The 12,636-nt window shown below is 52.7% G+C and overlaps 2 protein-coding genes across 2 annotated transcripts; one reads left to right on the top strand and one right to left on the bottom strand.

Moving 5' to 3' along the window:
* Positions 1-3,324: 3,324 nt before the first annotated feature.
* On the top strand, positions 3,325-5,708 carry Z517_08002 (uncharacterized protein; the record flags this gene model as incomplete). Its single annotated transcript, XM_013426523.1, has 2 exons — positions 3,325-4,074; positions 4,131-5,708. The coding sequence occupies 2 exons, from the start codon at positions 3,325-3,327 to the stop codon at positions 5,706-5,708; spliced, it is 2,328 nt and encodes a 775-aa protein (XP_013281977.1).
* Positions 5,709-7,389: 1,681 nt separating this feature from the next.
* On the bottom strand, positions 7,390-11,127 carry Z517_08001 (calcium-translocating P-type ATPase, PMCA-type; the record flags this gene model as incomplete). The annotated part of the gene is made up of 2 exons (XM_013426522.1): positions 7,390-10,239; positions 10,300-11,127. The coding sequence occupies 2 exons, from the start codon at positions 11,125-11,127 to the stop codon at positions 7,390-7,392; spliced, it is 3,678 nt and encodes a 1,225-aa protein (XP_013281976.1).
* Between the last annotated feature and the right edge of the window lie 1,509 nt (positions 11,128-12,636).

Below are 12,636 nucleotides of genomic sequence, written 5' to 3'. Positions count from 1 at the left end.
CTGATAAGGGCGATTATATCGAGGGCAAGAAGCGATTATGCTACCACTACCGAGTACCTCGTACTGTGCCTACGAGCACGAGCACAAGTGCTTGGGTCCTCGTAGGGCTAGCGGATTTCTAGCTGGCACGTTGGGTCGGTTGAATCATGAGACCGTTCGCTGGTCGAGGGGAGGATTTTAGTGCAGGATGCGAGACCAATTCTACCATCTGGAGAACAAACAAGCCGGAGTGAGCGTGGACCCTCTGCAACAAGCAAACCAGCCGAGCGAGAAAAGAGAAACGGCGTTGTGATCCATCGTTCTCGAAGCTTCAGCTCTGCGTTAATTTCACCAAAAGAGGTGGAAATGGCTTCTCAGAGGCTCAAACATGACCACAATATTGTCACCTCAGTCCGAAAGGAGCATCAATCAGGTGGGCGCGTGGTAAGTGGTAGGAGCGCCAAGGCGTCGCTGAGAAATTACACGCGAGAGAGGAGATTAGTGGCGAGTCTTGGAGCTGCTGAGACGTGCTGAGAATCGATTGTTGCTCAGGGGGAGGCGGGGAAGGGAAAGTCGACCATGTTTATCGACACTGTTACAGAGGAATATGAGCTCCCTCTGCCGTTATCGCACTTGATATCGATGAAGGAGGTATAGCATACCGACTAGAGAAGAGTGTTTAACGGCTAATGACTCCAAACAGGTATCATGGATGAGAACATTTGATCGCGGAGGTGGTGAACTAGTATGACGTTTTGCTTCCTCATGGTCGACAGACCAATCCAACTTCAGCCTCTTTGCGCCAAAAGATTAAGGAGCCCAACGGATTGGTTGATCAAGTCCACAAAGTCCACCACCATGCCAGGAACAGGCAAGTGACAGACAATGAGGCACAGGGCGCCCCTAGTTCGGAGGGTCGGACGACAAAGTCCGTGGAGAGGAGGCCAAAACAGGGGCAGATCCAGGGCGAGGTTGGCCAAAGGGGCTGGAGGGGGAAGGACCAAGGATCAAGATTGCGGCGCAGGCCCAGCAGGCCAACAGGCCAACGGGGTCCACTAGCACGATGCGCTACGGACTCAATTTTAGCAACAAGTCCACTCACTTAGCACTACTGGGGCCAACAGGGGCGTGCAGGGGCCAGCAAATGTCAGTAACTGCCAGCAAATCGCACATCTGGAGGGCCTGAGCGGTGCCCGAAGCTGTGAGCTGGGGCCTGGGGTCCTGTGCCCTGTCGGCCCTTGGCGCCCATTGGACTCCATGCCTTCCAACAACAGATGAGCGAGCGATGAGCCTAACAACAAATCTCCACCAAGGCTGTCGCTTAAGCTCCGCCCCTCCCCGCCTCTTTTCCGTTCCCTTGCGGCTGCTTTGGCACAGCTGTGGTTTTGAATTGAGCTGCGTTCGACGAGGAACTCGAACATCCCACTCCTACAATCTGCGTACCTCATGCTTGGTCTGCGCTGCGGTAAGATTTCAGTTCACTTTTGCGCGTCTCGGCGGCTCCCCTTCTCCCTTCCTATTACTATACCAAGATGCCGACTGGAGGGGATGGGTGATGGCGTGTGGTGGTGGTCAAATATGGTGACATTTTGGTGCCTGGAACCTTGCCGCCGCTATTCTCGTATTCAGTCCGGTATACGCACGGAAAGACACATCATGGGCTGGAGAGAGAGACACGCAAAGAGAAAGATTAAAGTTTACGGGTTTTCATGGAATGGTACTTGTCTGCATGATATGTAGCCGTCATAGAGAAAGGTGGCCATGCAACTCAACCTCGTACTTCCAGGTTTCGAGCTACAGGTCAACGACGAGCATGTACCCTGGTGCTTGTATTGTGGATTAGGCTAGCAAAGAGGCTGCAGCTCCAGAAGACGGTACGGAGGACTCGGTACATGCTTCGCAGGCTGTTTTAAGGCAGGCCACATGCCGTGCCATCTTGTAACAACAAAAGCCCATGAAATGTTTCTGCCTTGTGTGATGGACCAAAAAAACTCTCTCTGGATGATTATGCACAAAAGTTGTTTCCAGGGTCAATCATGACTTGCAGCCAGCCTCTACCAGTCCTCGTACGGGCAGACAGGCCAATCGCGGCGTCGAAAGGCTTCCAATCTCGCAATCTCTTGTTCCGTCCGTATTCCTGTTTCCCTTCTCAGCCAGATCAACAGCCACATCCTGTGTTCCGGCCAGCGAGGACCAGTCTTGCATAAAATGTCCGGAGAATCATAGTCATCATCGTCATCATCAGCAGCAGCACCGTACTTGTAGGTAGGACCCGGTGGACTCGGTGATCATAAGGTAGGCGTTACTCGAACAGCAAAAGCTCGCGCTCCGGTGAGCCTTGGTCTCCGCAAAGGCCAAACTCGTAGGTACTCGTATGATCCGAGCGCCGACCTGACAGTTGGATAAGGGCGGCAAGGTGATATTATTATTGGAGCAACAAAGCCTCTTTTCAAGTGCTCGGGTTGGGGCCTGAAAGAGGGACCCAAGGCTGTCTGGCTGTTGTGGTAGAGCAGTTGAATGGGTTCCCAAATCCCTCCCTCCACCCCCCAAATTCCCAAATGCCGTCTCCATCCAAGCCTCTATTCCCGGATGGTACTAACCCGCGACTATCCCAGGAACCCAGGTCATCCAAGGCCCGCCGCCGTATAGCACCAGCCTGGAAAGGGCCCTTTTTTGCACCTAGTGTCCCCTAGCCAGCCCACAGCCCACAAAGCCCGTAGCAGCTTTTGACCACCTACTTGTACTTACCAGGCCGTCCTGCACCCTAGCCCGCTTTTCTTGTCTCTCCTGCTCAGTTTCGCAAACACACCCAAGCACCAAGCTCCCCCCTCTTCTCTCTCCCTCTCGCTCGCCATCCACCCCCAAAAATTCCCTAGATCCCTTTATTCCTCCCATCCCTCGTCATCTCGCCTGACAGGCCAGCGGATCTTATTCTTGTCCGTGGTTTCCCTCCCCTTCTTACCGACCTCCTACTACTTCACCAGCTCGCTTTTTACACACTCGCTCAGCCAGCTCACTCGCTTTACTACTCCTTCATCCCTCCTCTCCTCCCCCCTTCCCTGTCGTCGACGCTTTGTCCACCTTTTCGAATTTGTTTGTTTTTGTTGTAATAATTCCTGGACAAACCACCACGCTCGTTCATCATTCTACATACCTAAACCCCCTTTCACACTGGCGGCTCCGAATTCGTGGGACAGCTGGGAAGTCGCCAGAGGCTACGACTCCCAATCGCGTCCAGGTTCATCTTTAGCCCAACATCAGCAACAACAGCAGCAGCAGCCTCCCCGACACACAGTTGCCTTCCCTCCAACGTCTGTCGACAACAACACCCCTAACACCGATAACATGGAGGAAGACGGTACCAACAGCCAGCTCTTACGACCTCTATCACAACCCGCGCTGAACTCACGATTTCCTTCGCTACGACGATTAAACTCGACCGAGCCTTATAGGCACCGCTCTCTACCTGCCGAACCCTCACCTGGCTCTGATCGCGCCAGCAGTGAGATTACCTTCGCTGTTCTTTACGACGATGGCCCAGACTATCATGTCGGCCGTTATGATGATCAGGGATCGATGCGATCCGCCCAAAACAGAGATTCCCTGGCTTCCTATGCCCCGTCCTTCCGCACCCGAGACTCGAGGATAGTGAGCGACGACCACTACCTCAACCGCGACCAAGACTTCGTAGCAAACCAGAGACTCCTCGCAGAGGGCTACTTGAACAATAATGATTCTCTGTATGACCAATCGGTTCCTCGGTATCCAACACAATCCGAGGAGACTCTGGCCATGAATACTCTACACAACTCGTACCCAAGGGATGAAAAGAGACCACTTTCCCAGCAGATGACACCGCCATTCGAGCGGGAACACAGTAAACACTCACACGAATCATGGTGCACCTGTGATGAGGATCATGGCCATGGTATGATGGACAGGAAAGACCCAGCCAAGTTCGATCTCGAGGCTCAAAATGGTCCTGCCACTCCCACTCCTTTCTTGCCCAAGGAGAAACCGGGCGGTGGTCCTGGACCACGTGGCCCTGGCGGACCTGGGGGTCCAGGTGGCCCTCCCAACGACGACCCTTTCCTGGTAAGTTCTTCCAACCCTTCTGTTCTCAGAAAGCTGGCTAATATTTGCTATTACAGGTCAAATTCAATGGGCCAGACGATCCGCTGAACCCCAAGAGCTGGCCTTCGAACAAGAAGTGGGCCATCACCATGCTTACCGCGTCCTTTACATTCCTGTCACCCCTAGCGTCGTCCATGATCGCCCCTGCCTTGGGACAAATTGCCGACGAATTCCATATCACCAACAAGATCGAATCCCAGATCGTGCTGTCCATCTTCGTCCTGGCATATGCTATCGGTCCTATGATTCTCGGTCCGCTCTCTGAACTGTACGGGCGTGTCATCATCCTCCAATCATCGAACGTAGTCTTCCTGGCATTTAACACGGCATGTGGTTTTGCTCAAACCAAACAGCAGCTAATGGCTTTCCGATTCTTGTCTGGTCTCGGTGGTTCAGCACCCCTTGCAATCGGTGGCGGTGTCCTTGGTGACCTGTTCAAACCTGAAGAGCGTGGTAAGGCCATGGGTATCTACGCCATGGGCCCTCTGCTTGGCCCTGCCGTCGGTCCTATTGTGGGTGCTTGGGTTGCCGAAAAGTCGGACTGGAGGTGGATGTTTTACGCCACTTCGATTGTCAACTGCTTTATTCTCGTTGCCGGCTTCTGGAAACTCAGCGAGACCTATACTCCCTATATCCTGCACAAGAAGGCCAAGATGATCCGCAAACAGACTGGCGACAAACGATGGCACGCTGACGGCGAAGGTGAAGTCGACCAACCCGTATGGAAGAAGATTGTCAAGACCATGGCTCGATCATTTGGAATGTTGTTCAGCCAACCCATCGTCCAGGTGTTAGCTCTTTACATGGCCTTCTCCTACGGTATTCTCTACCTGGCCCTTTCCACATTCCCGGAGCTTTACGGCAATGTCTACCACGAAAGCGTGGGTATTGCTGGCCTGAACTACATCTCGTTGGGTCTGGGTTTCTTCATCGGTGCCCCTCTCTGCGGCAAGTCTGGCGACAAAGTCTACCGCAAGCTCAAGGCCAAGGATCCCCGCGGACAGGGCAAACCGGAATACCGTATGCCGATTGTCATCCCCTTTTCCTTCTTCGTGCCCGTCGGTCTTTTGATCTACGGATGGTCCGCCCAGAACAAGACACACTGGATTGTGCCCAACATTGGCTCGTTCATCTTCGGTATCGGAACCATTGCCGCTTTCCAATGCGTCACCACCTATCTCGTCGACACCTACGCGAGGTTTGCTGCCTCGGCCGTGGCTGCTGTCACGATTCTACGATCACTCGCCGGTTTCGGATTCCCTTTATTTGCGCCGGCAATGTACAAAGCTCTCGATTTTGGCTGGGGTAATACGGTGCTGGCCCTGGCCGCCATCGGTATCGGCATCCCAGTCCCGATCATCCTGTGGCTCTTCGGTGAGAAGCTGAGGAAGAGAAGCAGTCTCGCCATGAAAGGACCTCCTCCTGGCAAGGGCGGCCCAGGCGGACCTGGAGGACCAGGTGGACCTGGGGGTCCCGGGGGCCCTGGCGGCAAAGGCCCTGGTGGTCCAGGCGGACCTAGTGGCAAAGGACCTGGTGGTCCAGGTGGTCCGGGAGGTCCAGGGGGTCCCGGTAAGCCTCCGGGATACACGCAATGAAACGACAGAACCATGTCCTCGAAAACATAATTTCTAATCATCAAGCCCACCCTTGACCGTCTTTGTATCTATGCCATCTATCTGAGGGTGTCCTTTTTTTTCACTATGTTATCATGGAATGAGCGGGACTGGCGTTTTTTGTGGACATGAAGGAAGAACCATGTGATTGATTGCGCAAGAGCGCCAGCAGGGGGGGATATACATATACATTCATATGTTAACTTTATATCGCATCCTCGGCCTTGATTTGATCATTTGATTATTTGATCATGGTGTGCCTACCCCTCCTGTGTGTATTGATTTTTGAAAAAGTGGTTTTGATTTGTTGTCGGTACGGGATGGGCAAGGGATTATGGACTTTGAAACGGATAAGCATGTCGAGGATGAAAGATGAAGTTGTTTGTAGGCAGGATTGGACCAGGAACTCCCACTGTTTCCTCTATGGTTCTCTGGTAGTTGGTTTTTTCCTTTTGAGTCCGGCTGACAAGAAAACTTTGCAAATAAATAATGCTGAAGATCTCTCTCTCTGTATGTCTGTGATGTGCGTGACGTGATGTGCTTTTTGGTTATGATTTTGTTAGTTGCCAATACCAGTGGACGGAGGTATGGATGAAAGTGCCGAGTATGTCTGAGACATGTGATGCGATACGAGCACAGATATTCATGCCTGTGGCCGTGCTCGTGCTCGTATGGAAGGAGGGCTGTGCTGTGCTCTATGTCTGACACAGAGAGAGAGAGAGAAAGAGGTCTCCTGTCTTTCCTGCATTCAGCCCTCCCATCCTTACTGCAGTCAGCCTCAGCCTCCGCCTCCGCCTAAGCCGCTGGCCGGACACGCAAGAGAAAACTGACTGACTGATAGACGGATAGGATAGGATGGAATAGGATGGGATGGGATTGGCATATGGTGTGGACGTGTGGACAGCGTTTTCCTCACATGCTTTGTTCGACAGAGAGTAGGGGGAGGGGAGATGGTCGACTCTACCAACACTAAATATCAAAGCAGGATACTTCGAGTGCTTGGACTTGGGTCTTGTTTTCCTTCCCCCAATGGCTACTCAATATTCTACTATGTATGTATGTATGTACTGTGTATAGTCAGTACGTATCGTACATACCTACGACTGGCTTGAATACCTCGCTCCCTCACTTCCTCACTTCCTCACCACCTCGAGTGGTAGGTAGGTAGGTAGGTAGGTAAGTAGGGGAAGGCGGACACTTTCTTCCACTTTCACTTTTTTGACCATATACTCGATAATAATATACCCGATCACGAACCAGAAACGACTTTTTGGCCTCTTACCCGACAGGTAGATGATGACAAGACCCAAAACACAGTCAGTCCACCGCCAATGATACTTACTCCAACTCCCAACTCCAGCCCCAGAAAGTCCGGCCGAAAAGACACTCAAGAAACGGCGACCAACCCTAACCCAACCCAAAACATGCAAACATGCAGACATCCAACGTCGTGATATCCATGAGGAGGAGAAGAGGCCTCCTAGTGCCGGTTTATAGCGCCACTATTTTTGCTGATGTACTGTGTAAACTCCCCCGCAAAAACTAACGCCGATTTGACACCGTAATCCAGATGTTATAGATGGCAACATATCAAAGAGCCCATGTGCTGTAATATGTGTATATATGTACGTGAGGAAAGGAATTGTCGGACAAAGAGCATCGCTCAGCTGGGTGGTCCGGTGATCGACACAGACGGCACAGGAATGTCTTTCATCTCAGTCGCACCGCCACTGTTCCAGCCGGACGGTGGGGTCGTATAACCGTCACTGTGCTTCATCGTCGAGGGGGATTCCTTGGACGCATGGACGGTTTCTGGTTGCTTCTCCGCGACCACGGTCGAAGGACGCTCTTCGTCAACCGGCGCTGGTGCATCTTCTTGATCACAGCTGTTCCGCCGAGTGACCTTGCGTACCGCACGACCAGTAAACCGTGCAATAGCACGGAAGACCTGCGCAACCGGATGAAAGATGATAGAAAGGGCCTTCCAGATCGGGCGGAGAACGAAGGCGACACCGCCGACCACTCCATTGAAAACGACTGCGAACCAGGCGTCGGGAAAGCATCGAACCAAGACACCCCAGAGCAGACAAGGTAAAGCAACCAGTAGTGAAATTGCCCACTGAGGACCGTCGAGCGAAGTAATGCTGAAAGCAGTTCCACCGACGAAGATAATCATAATCTGGCCTCCCACCATGATACAGTTGATGCCGATAAACCAGTAGTTGCGATGGATATTCTCAAAGATGTTGAACTTGTTGTCCAAGCGGCGGTTGTTCAATTCGTTGAAGACCTGCATCCACACAAAGGCGTTGAAGACGATCGTGTCCAGTTCTTTCCGCCGTTCGGGCCCATAGCTCAAAATCGACATGCCCGCAAAGTACAAAGTAAAGGTGACAATCAGCTGATAAATTGCTTGGCCGATGACCATCTTCCACATATTGATCGTAATAAGAGCCTCCGACTTGGGCTGCGGTGGACGATCCAATATCTTCTTGGTAGGTGGATCGGTCGCGAGCGCTAGAGCAGCAAGAGTGTCCATGATGAGGTTGACCCAGAGAAGTTGAACGGCCGTGAGTACCGAGTGGTTCGATTCGCTAGAGACAGCCGACACGAAAGTGAGTATCACTGCAGTGATATTGACCGTGATCTGAAACTGCAGGAACTTCTTTACCGCGTCGTTGACGGCCCGACCCCACATGAGAGCAGTGATTGTCGACGAGAAGTTGTCGTCGAGTAGAATGATGGACGAGGCCTCTTTGGCAACTTCTGTGCCCGCGATACCCATGCTAAAGCCGACGTCGGCCATTTTCAGGGCAGGCCCGTCGTTGGTACCATCTCCAGTTACTGCGACTGTCTCGCCCAAATGCTTAAGTCGACTGACAAGTATGCGCTTGTCCTCGGGGGATGAGCGAGCCAGGACACGAAGGCGTGGCAGGATCCTGTCCATCTCTTCATCAGAGAGCTGGCGGAACTTGGGACCCTCCATGACGACTCCGTCTTCGTCCTCACGGAGGATACCGCATTCAGTCGCGATTGCACGTGCAGTGGTTACATTGTCGCCAGTGACCATGCGGACCACGACACCTGAATGTTGGCACTGTGCCACGGCTTCAACCACACCCTCCCGCAGAGGATCGTGGATACCGACGACGCCAATCCAAGTCATGTCATCGAAGATATCGTCAAAGTCGGCCATCTTGGCGTCTTCTTCCAGGGTTTTCGCGCCGGCAGGCGGCCATTGAGGAAAGTCCTTGTACAGCATGCCAATGGTGCGGAGTGAGTGCCGTGCGTATTCATCGATAATGCTGGCTATCTGTTCCTTTTGCTCGGCAGTCAATTCCGTAACTGCGTATTGCTTCTCGTAGACATCGGAAACGGCCTTGACGGATTTGGCAAGCATGATCTCTGCAGCTCCCTTGACGAGAAGCCGGTAGACGCCGTTGTATTTGATGACTATCCCCATGCACTTGCGTGCCGAGTCGAAGGGGATCAGCTGCTTGACCTTGTAGCTCGATCGTTCAGCAGCCAAATTGTCAAGACCCAGATGCTCCTTTGCCAGAGTGAGCAACGCAACCTCGGTCTTGGAACCAATGAAAGTGGGCACGCCCTTCTCTTCGCCTTCGAAAGCTGTGCTGTTGAGGGTGATGGAGAGTCGGAGCAGCTCCTTGAACTCAGCACTCAGAGTGCGGAACATGGTCGTGAATGAGGCCGTGTCATTTGTCTCGACTGATTGTGACGAGGCAAACTTCTCCTTCGTTCCGATGGTCCCAGCAACCACAGTCATCTTATTTTGCGTCAAGGTGCCCGTCTTGTCCGAACAGATGGTCGTAGCATTGCCCATGGTCTCACAGGCACGAAGAACTCGCACGAGATTGTTCTCCTTCAGCATCCTGGTAGTGGCGAAGGCCAAAGCTAACGTAACCGCCAAAGGTAGCCCTTCGGGAACGGCAACGACAATGACTGTGATTGCGACAATAAGGATGTCCAGGAAGGCCTGAGCCTTCTCAGCCCCGGGCCGGGTATCCTCAGAAAGGTGAGCAAGAAACTTGATCAAAAGAACGAAGAAAAGAAGTCCTGCGGCAGAGGATCCAAGGCCTCCGATCCAATTGGCCAATCTACCCAGTTTTACCTGTAGAGGGGTCGGTTCATTGTCGGTCTGGAGGCTCATTAAGATCTTGCCGTAGGAGCTATTCACACCGACGCTGGTGACGAGGTAGGTGCCAACGCCCTCGAGAACTTTAGAGCCGCTGATGATGAAAGGATCGAGTTTGTTAGTCGCCGTTCCGTCCTGAATGCGTTGCCACACTTCCTCGCCTGGAGTCTTTTTCATCTGATCCGATTCTCCAGTCGCGGACGATTCGTCACATTTGACACCATGTCCCGAGATGAAAATCCCATCTGCTGGAACGGCATCGCCGGGTTCGAGATGAAGGACATCTCCAGCTGTGATGTCGTGCACCGAAACTTGTATCGACTTGCCTGATCGAATGACTTTGACTTCACGGTCGTCTTTCTATTTAGCGAGGTTAGAACAAGCTGTTCGGATGTTGTTGGACAGGAACAGTGGACATACCCGTTTGTTCAGTTTGACGAACTGACGTTCCTTCTGCCAATCATTGGCTGCCCCGACAATGACTACGATGAGGATGGCAACGCAGATGGCAACTCCTTCGACCCAGTCCACACCCGAGCCTCCATCCACAGTTTCGTAAATCCCCAAAGCTAGAGAAATCACGGCGGCGATGGTGAGGAGAATAAGGATTTTGTCGTTGTATGCTCGCCAGATGAGCACGAGGATGCTGTCTGGCTTTCGCTCCGGGAGTCGGTTGTCTCGAAAGACGCGCAGGCGATCTTCAAATTGGCCCTTGACTTCGCGCTGGCCCACACTGCCATTTGAATCCGATCTGTCCAGCTTGACTTCTGACAGTCCTTCATGGCTGGATCCAGCAGCAACCGCTTCTTCGAAAGAGACTTGTCCCTCGAGGCGAGTTTCGTCCACTGACAATCCAGCTGAGATACTGGTCCGCAGACCTCTTTCGAGGCCCCTCAAGCCTCCTAGTGCTTTGTAGGCAGACAGTGATTTGGGGTTCAGGAGCTTGTTCAGCTGACCCGGGGAGAAGGCAAAGGGATTATTAGGGACATCGAAGTCTCTCTCATCTCCCTTGTCGGCTCGCAAGGCTTCTTCGGGAGGTTCAAACTCGAGGCTAGATTTGGAGTAGAAGGTCGTAGTGGAACCAGCAGATATACCTGAATTTGAGCGGAATCGTGTCGCAGTCTCGCCCGAAGCGACAGAGCCCGACCTAGAATTGAGAGTTGACCCATCGTACTGTGCTCTGCGCTCAGGAGAAGTGGGGGATAGGTATGCGCTGTCGTCTATGGCGCTTTGGGGAGGCGTGGACATGCTCAGTCCCCTGTGGTGACTCGGTAACGTTACCCAAGTATTTGATGATTCGGCCCGATGCTGCCCTGATAAATTCTGAAGCCGAAAAGGTTAGAGATTCTGAAACACAACACAATCGCCATTATTTATTGAGATGGCTTACCGATGTATCGACTGTGATTTTTGGTGGTGACGGAGGCGGCGAATTTGTCTCCTCCATTGCCAACACTGATGGCTGAGCAGGACTGCTCAGATCTCAGGAGTCGGCTGGCGTAGAGTTGGTAGCAGACAGGTAACAGGTGGGACGCATGCACCGCACACAGCCTTGTATTATAGGCAAAAGCGTGGCTTATGAGGTGTCGGGTGAGGAGTAAGGCACCAACCGGGTGATGAGGAGGCGATTTCGCAAATTACAAATGAGAGCAGAGGAAAACTCTGCCCAGATGAGAATGCCATGGTTTGCGACTGCTCGGCGCATGCAGAACTGGAGCAGATTGTGGTGGATGAAGTGGTCTTGACGTTGCCCAGATTGAGGCAGTGCAGATAGGCACATTCTGGGCAGAGACAAAACATTGCGAATTGGGCCACTCAACGAGGGGTGGCACATGTGATCGGCGTTTGAAGAGGCGCCCGGACAGGAGAGAAAGTCAAGAGATACAAGAGCAGCGCCCGTGTGGATATATGAAAGCTCATCCATCCTCATCACCTCTACTCAAGTAGACTAGGTGAGGCCCCTGAAGAGGTGTGGGATACAAGCATGGATCACCAGCATCAGCCTGCGGCTTGTATGGTCCAATCCTGCATCAAGGCACTATTCCCTAAACGTAGAGCGAACAAGTTTCCCCATTGCGCATATATCAAGGGATTCCACTTCCCCAAGCTCTGCAGAAAAGAAGTGTGTGTCTGGCGTTCCTCCACCTCTTCTACCGTTGGTCATACTCCTGCGTCTGTTGTAGGAGTGAAAAGGTGTTCCGTGAATTCCAAGCCTGAACCAAGTCCTGCCCAGCAAATTGTGTGTGGACAAGAACTCCTCAAACGTTCAACTCCTCCTCAGAATCCTTGGCTTCGGTCTTGTTCTTCTTGACCTCCGTCATTTATTGGCCTGGCATTACCACGATATTGGACGATGCAAACAGGCTGGCAGCATTCTTGCGGAGACCGGTGGAAGGGAAGTCGAGTCTCAGGTTTGGTCGAGGATGCAGCCACCACTGGCTCGCGGAAGACTGCGCTTGCGTACTGTACCACCATGATTCATGGGCTGGATTAAGAGCACCAGGAGGGTTTTCGAATGGCTGGAAGGAATGCCAGGCAGCGAGTAGGTTGGGTGGCTGGCAGACTTCTCTACGGAGTCCGTTGGCTGGCTGGTCACCAGCCACAAGTGATTTGGTCAGTTTGGTCACGTGAATTCCAACGACGCCACACTTTCTCGCCATCCCCGTGGCTGAGCTCAACATGAGGCGACATGGTGATATCCCCAACATCTCAACATCACCAGCATGTGTTCACCCATAAAGGAAATTCCTCCGACAG

This window comes from Fonsecaea pedrosoi (assembly GCF_000835455.1).
Source record: "Fonsecaea pedrosoi CBS 271.37 unplaced genomic scaffold supercont1.5, whole genome shotgun sequence".
In the NCBI taxonomy this organism is placed as follows: Eukaryota; Fungi; Ascomycota; class Eurotiomycetes; order Chaetothyriales; family Herpotrichiellaceae; genus Fonsecaea; species Fonsecaea pedrosoi.
This window is presented reverse-complemented; position numbering and strand designations above follow the sequence as displayed.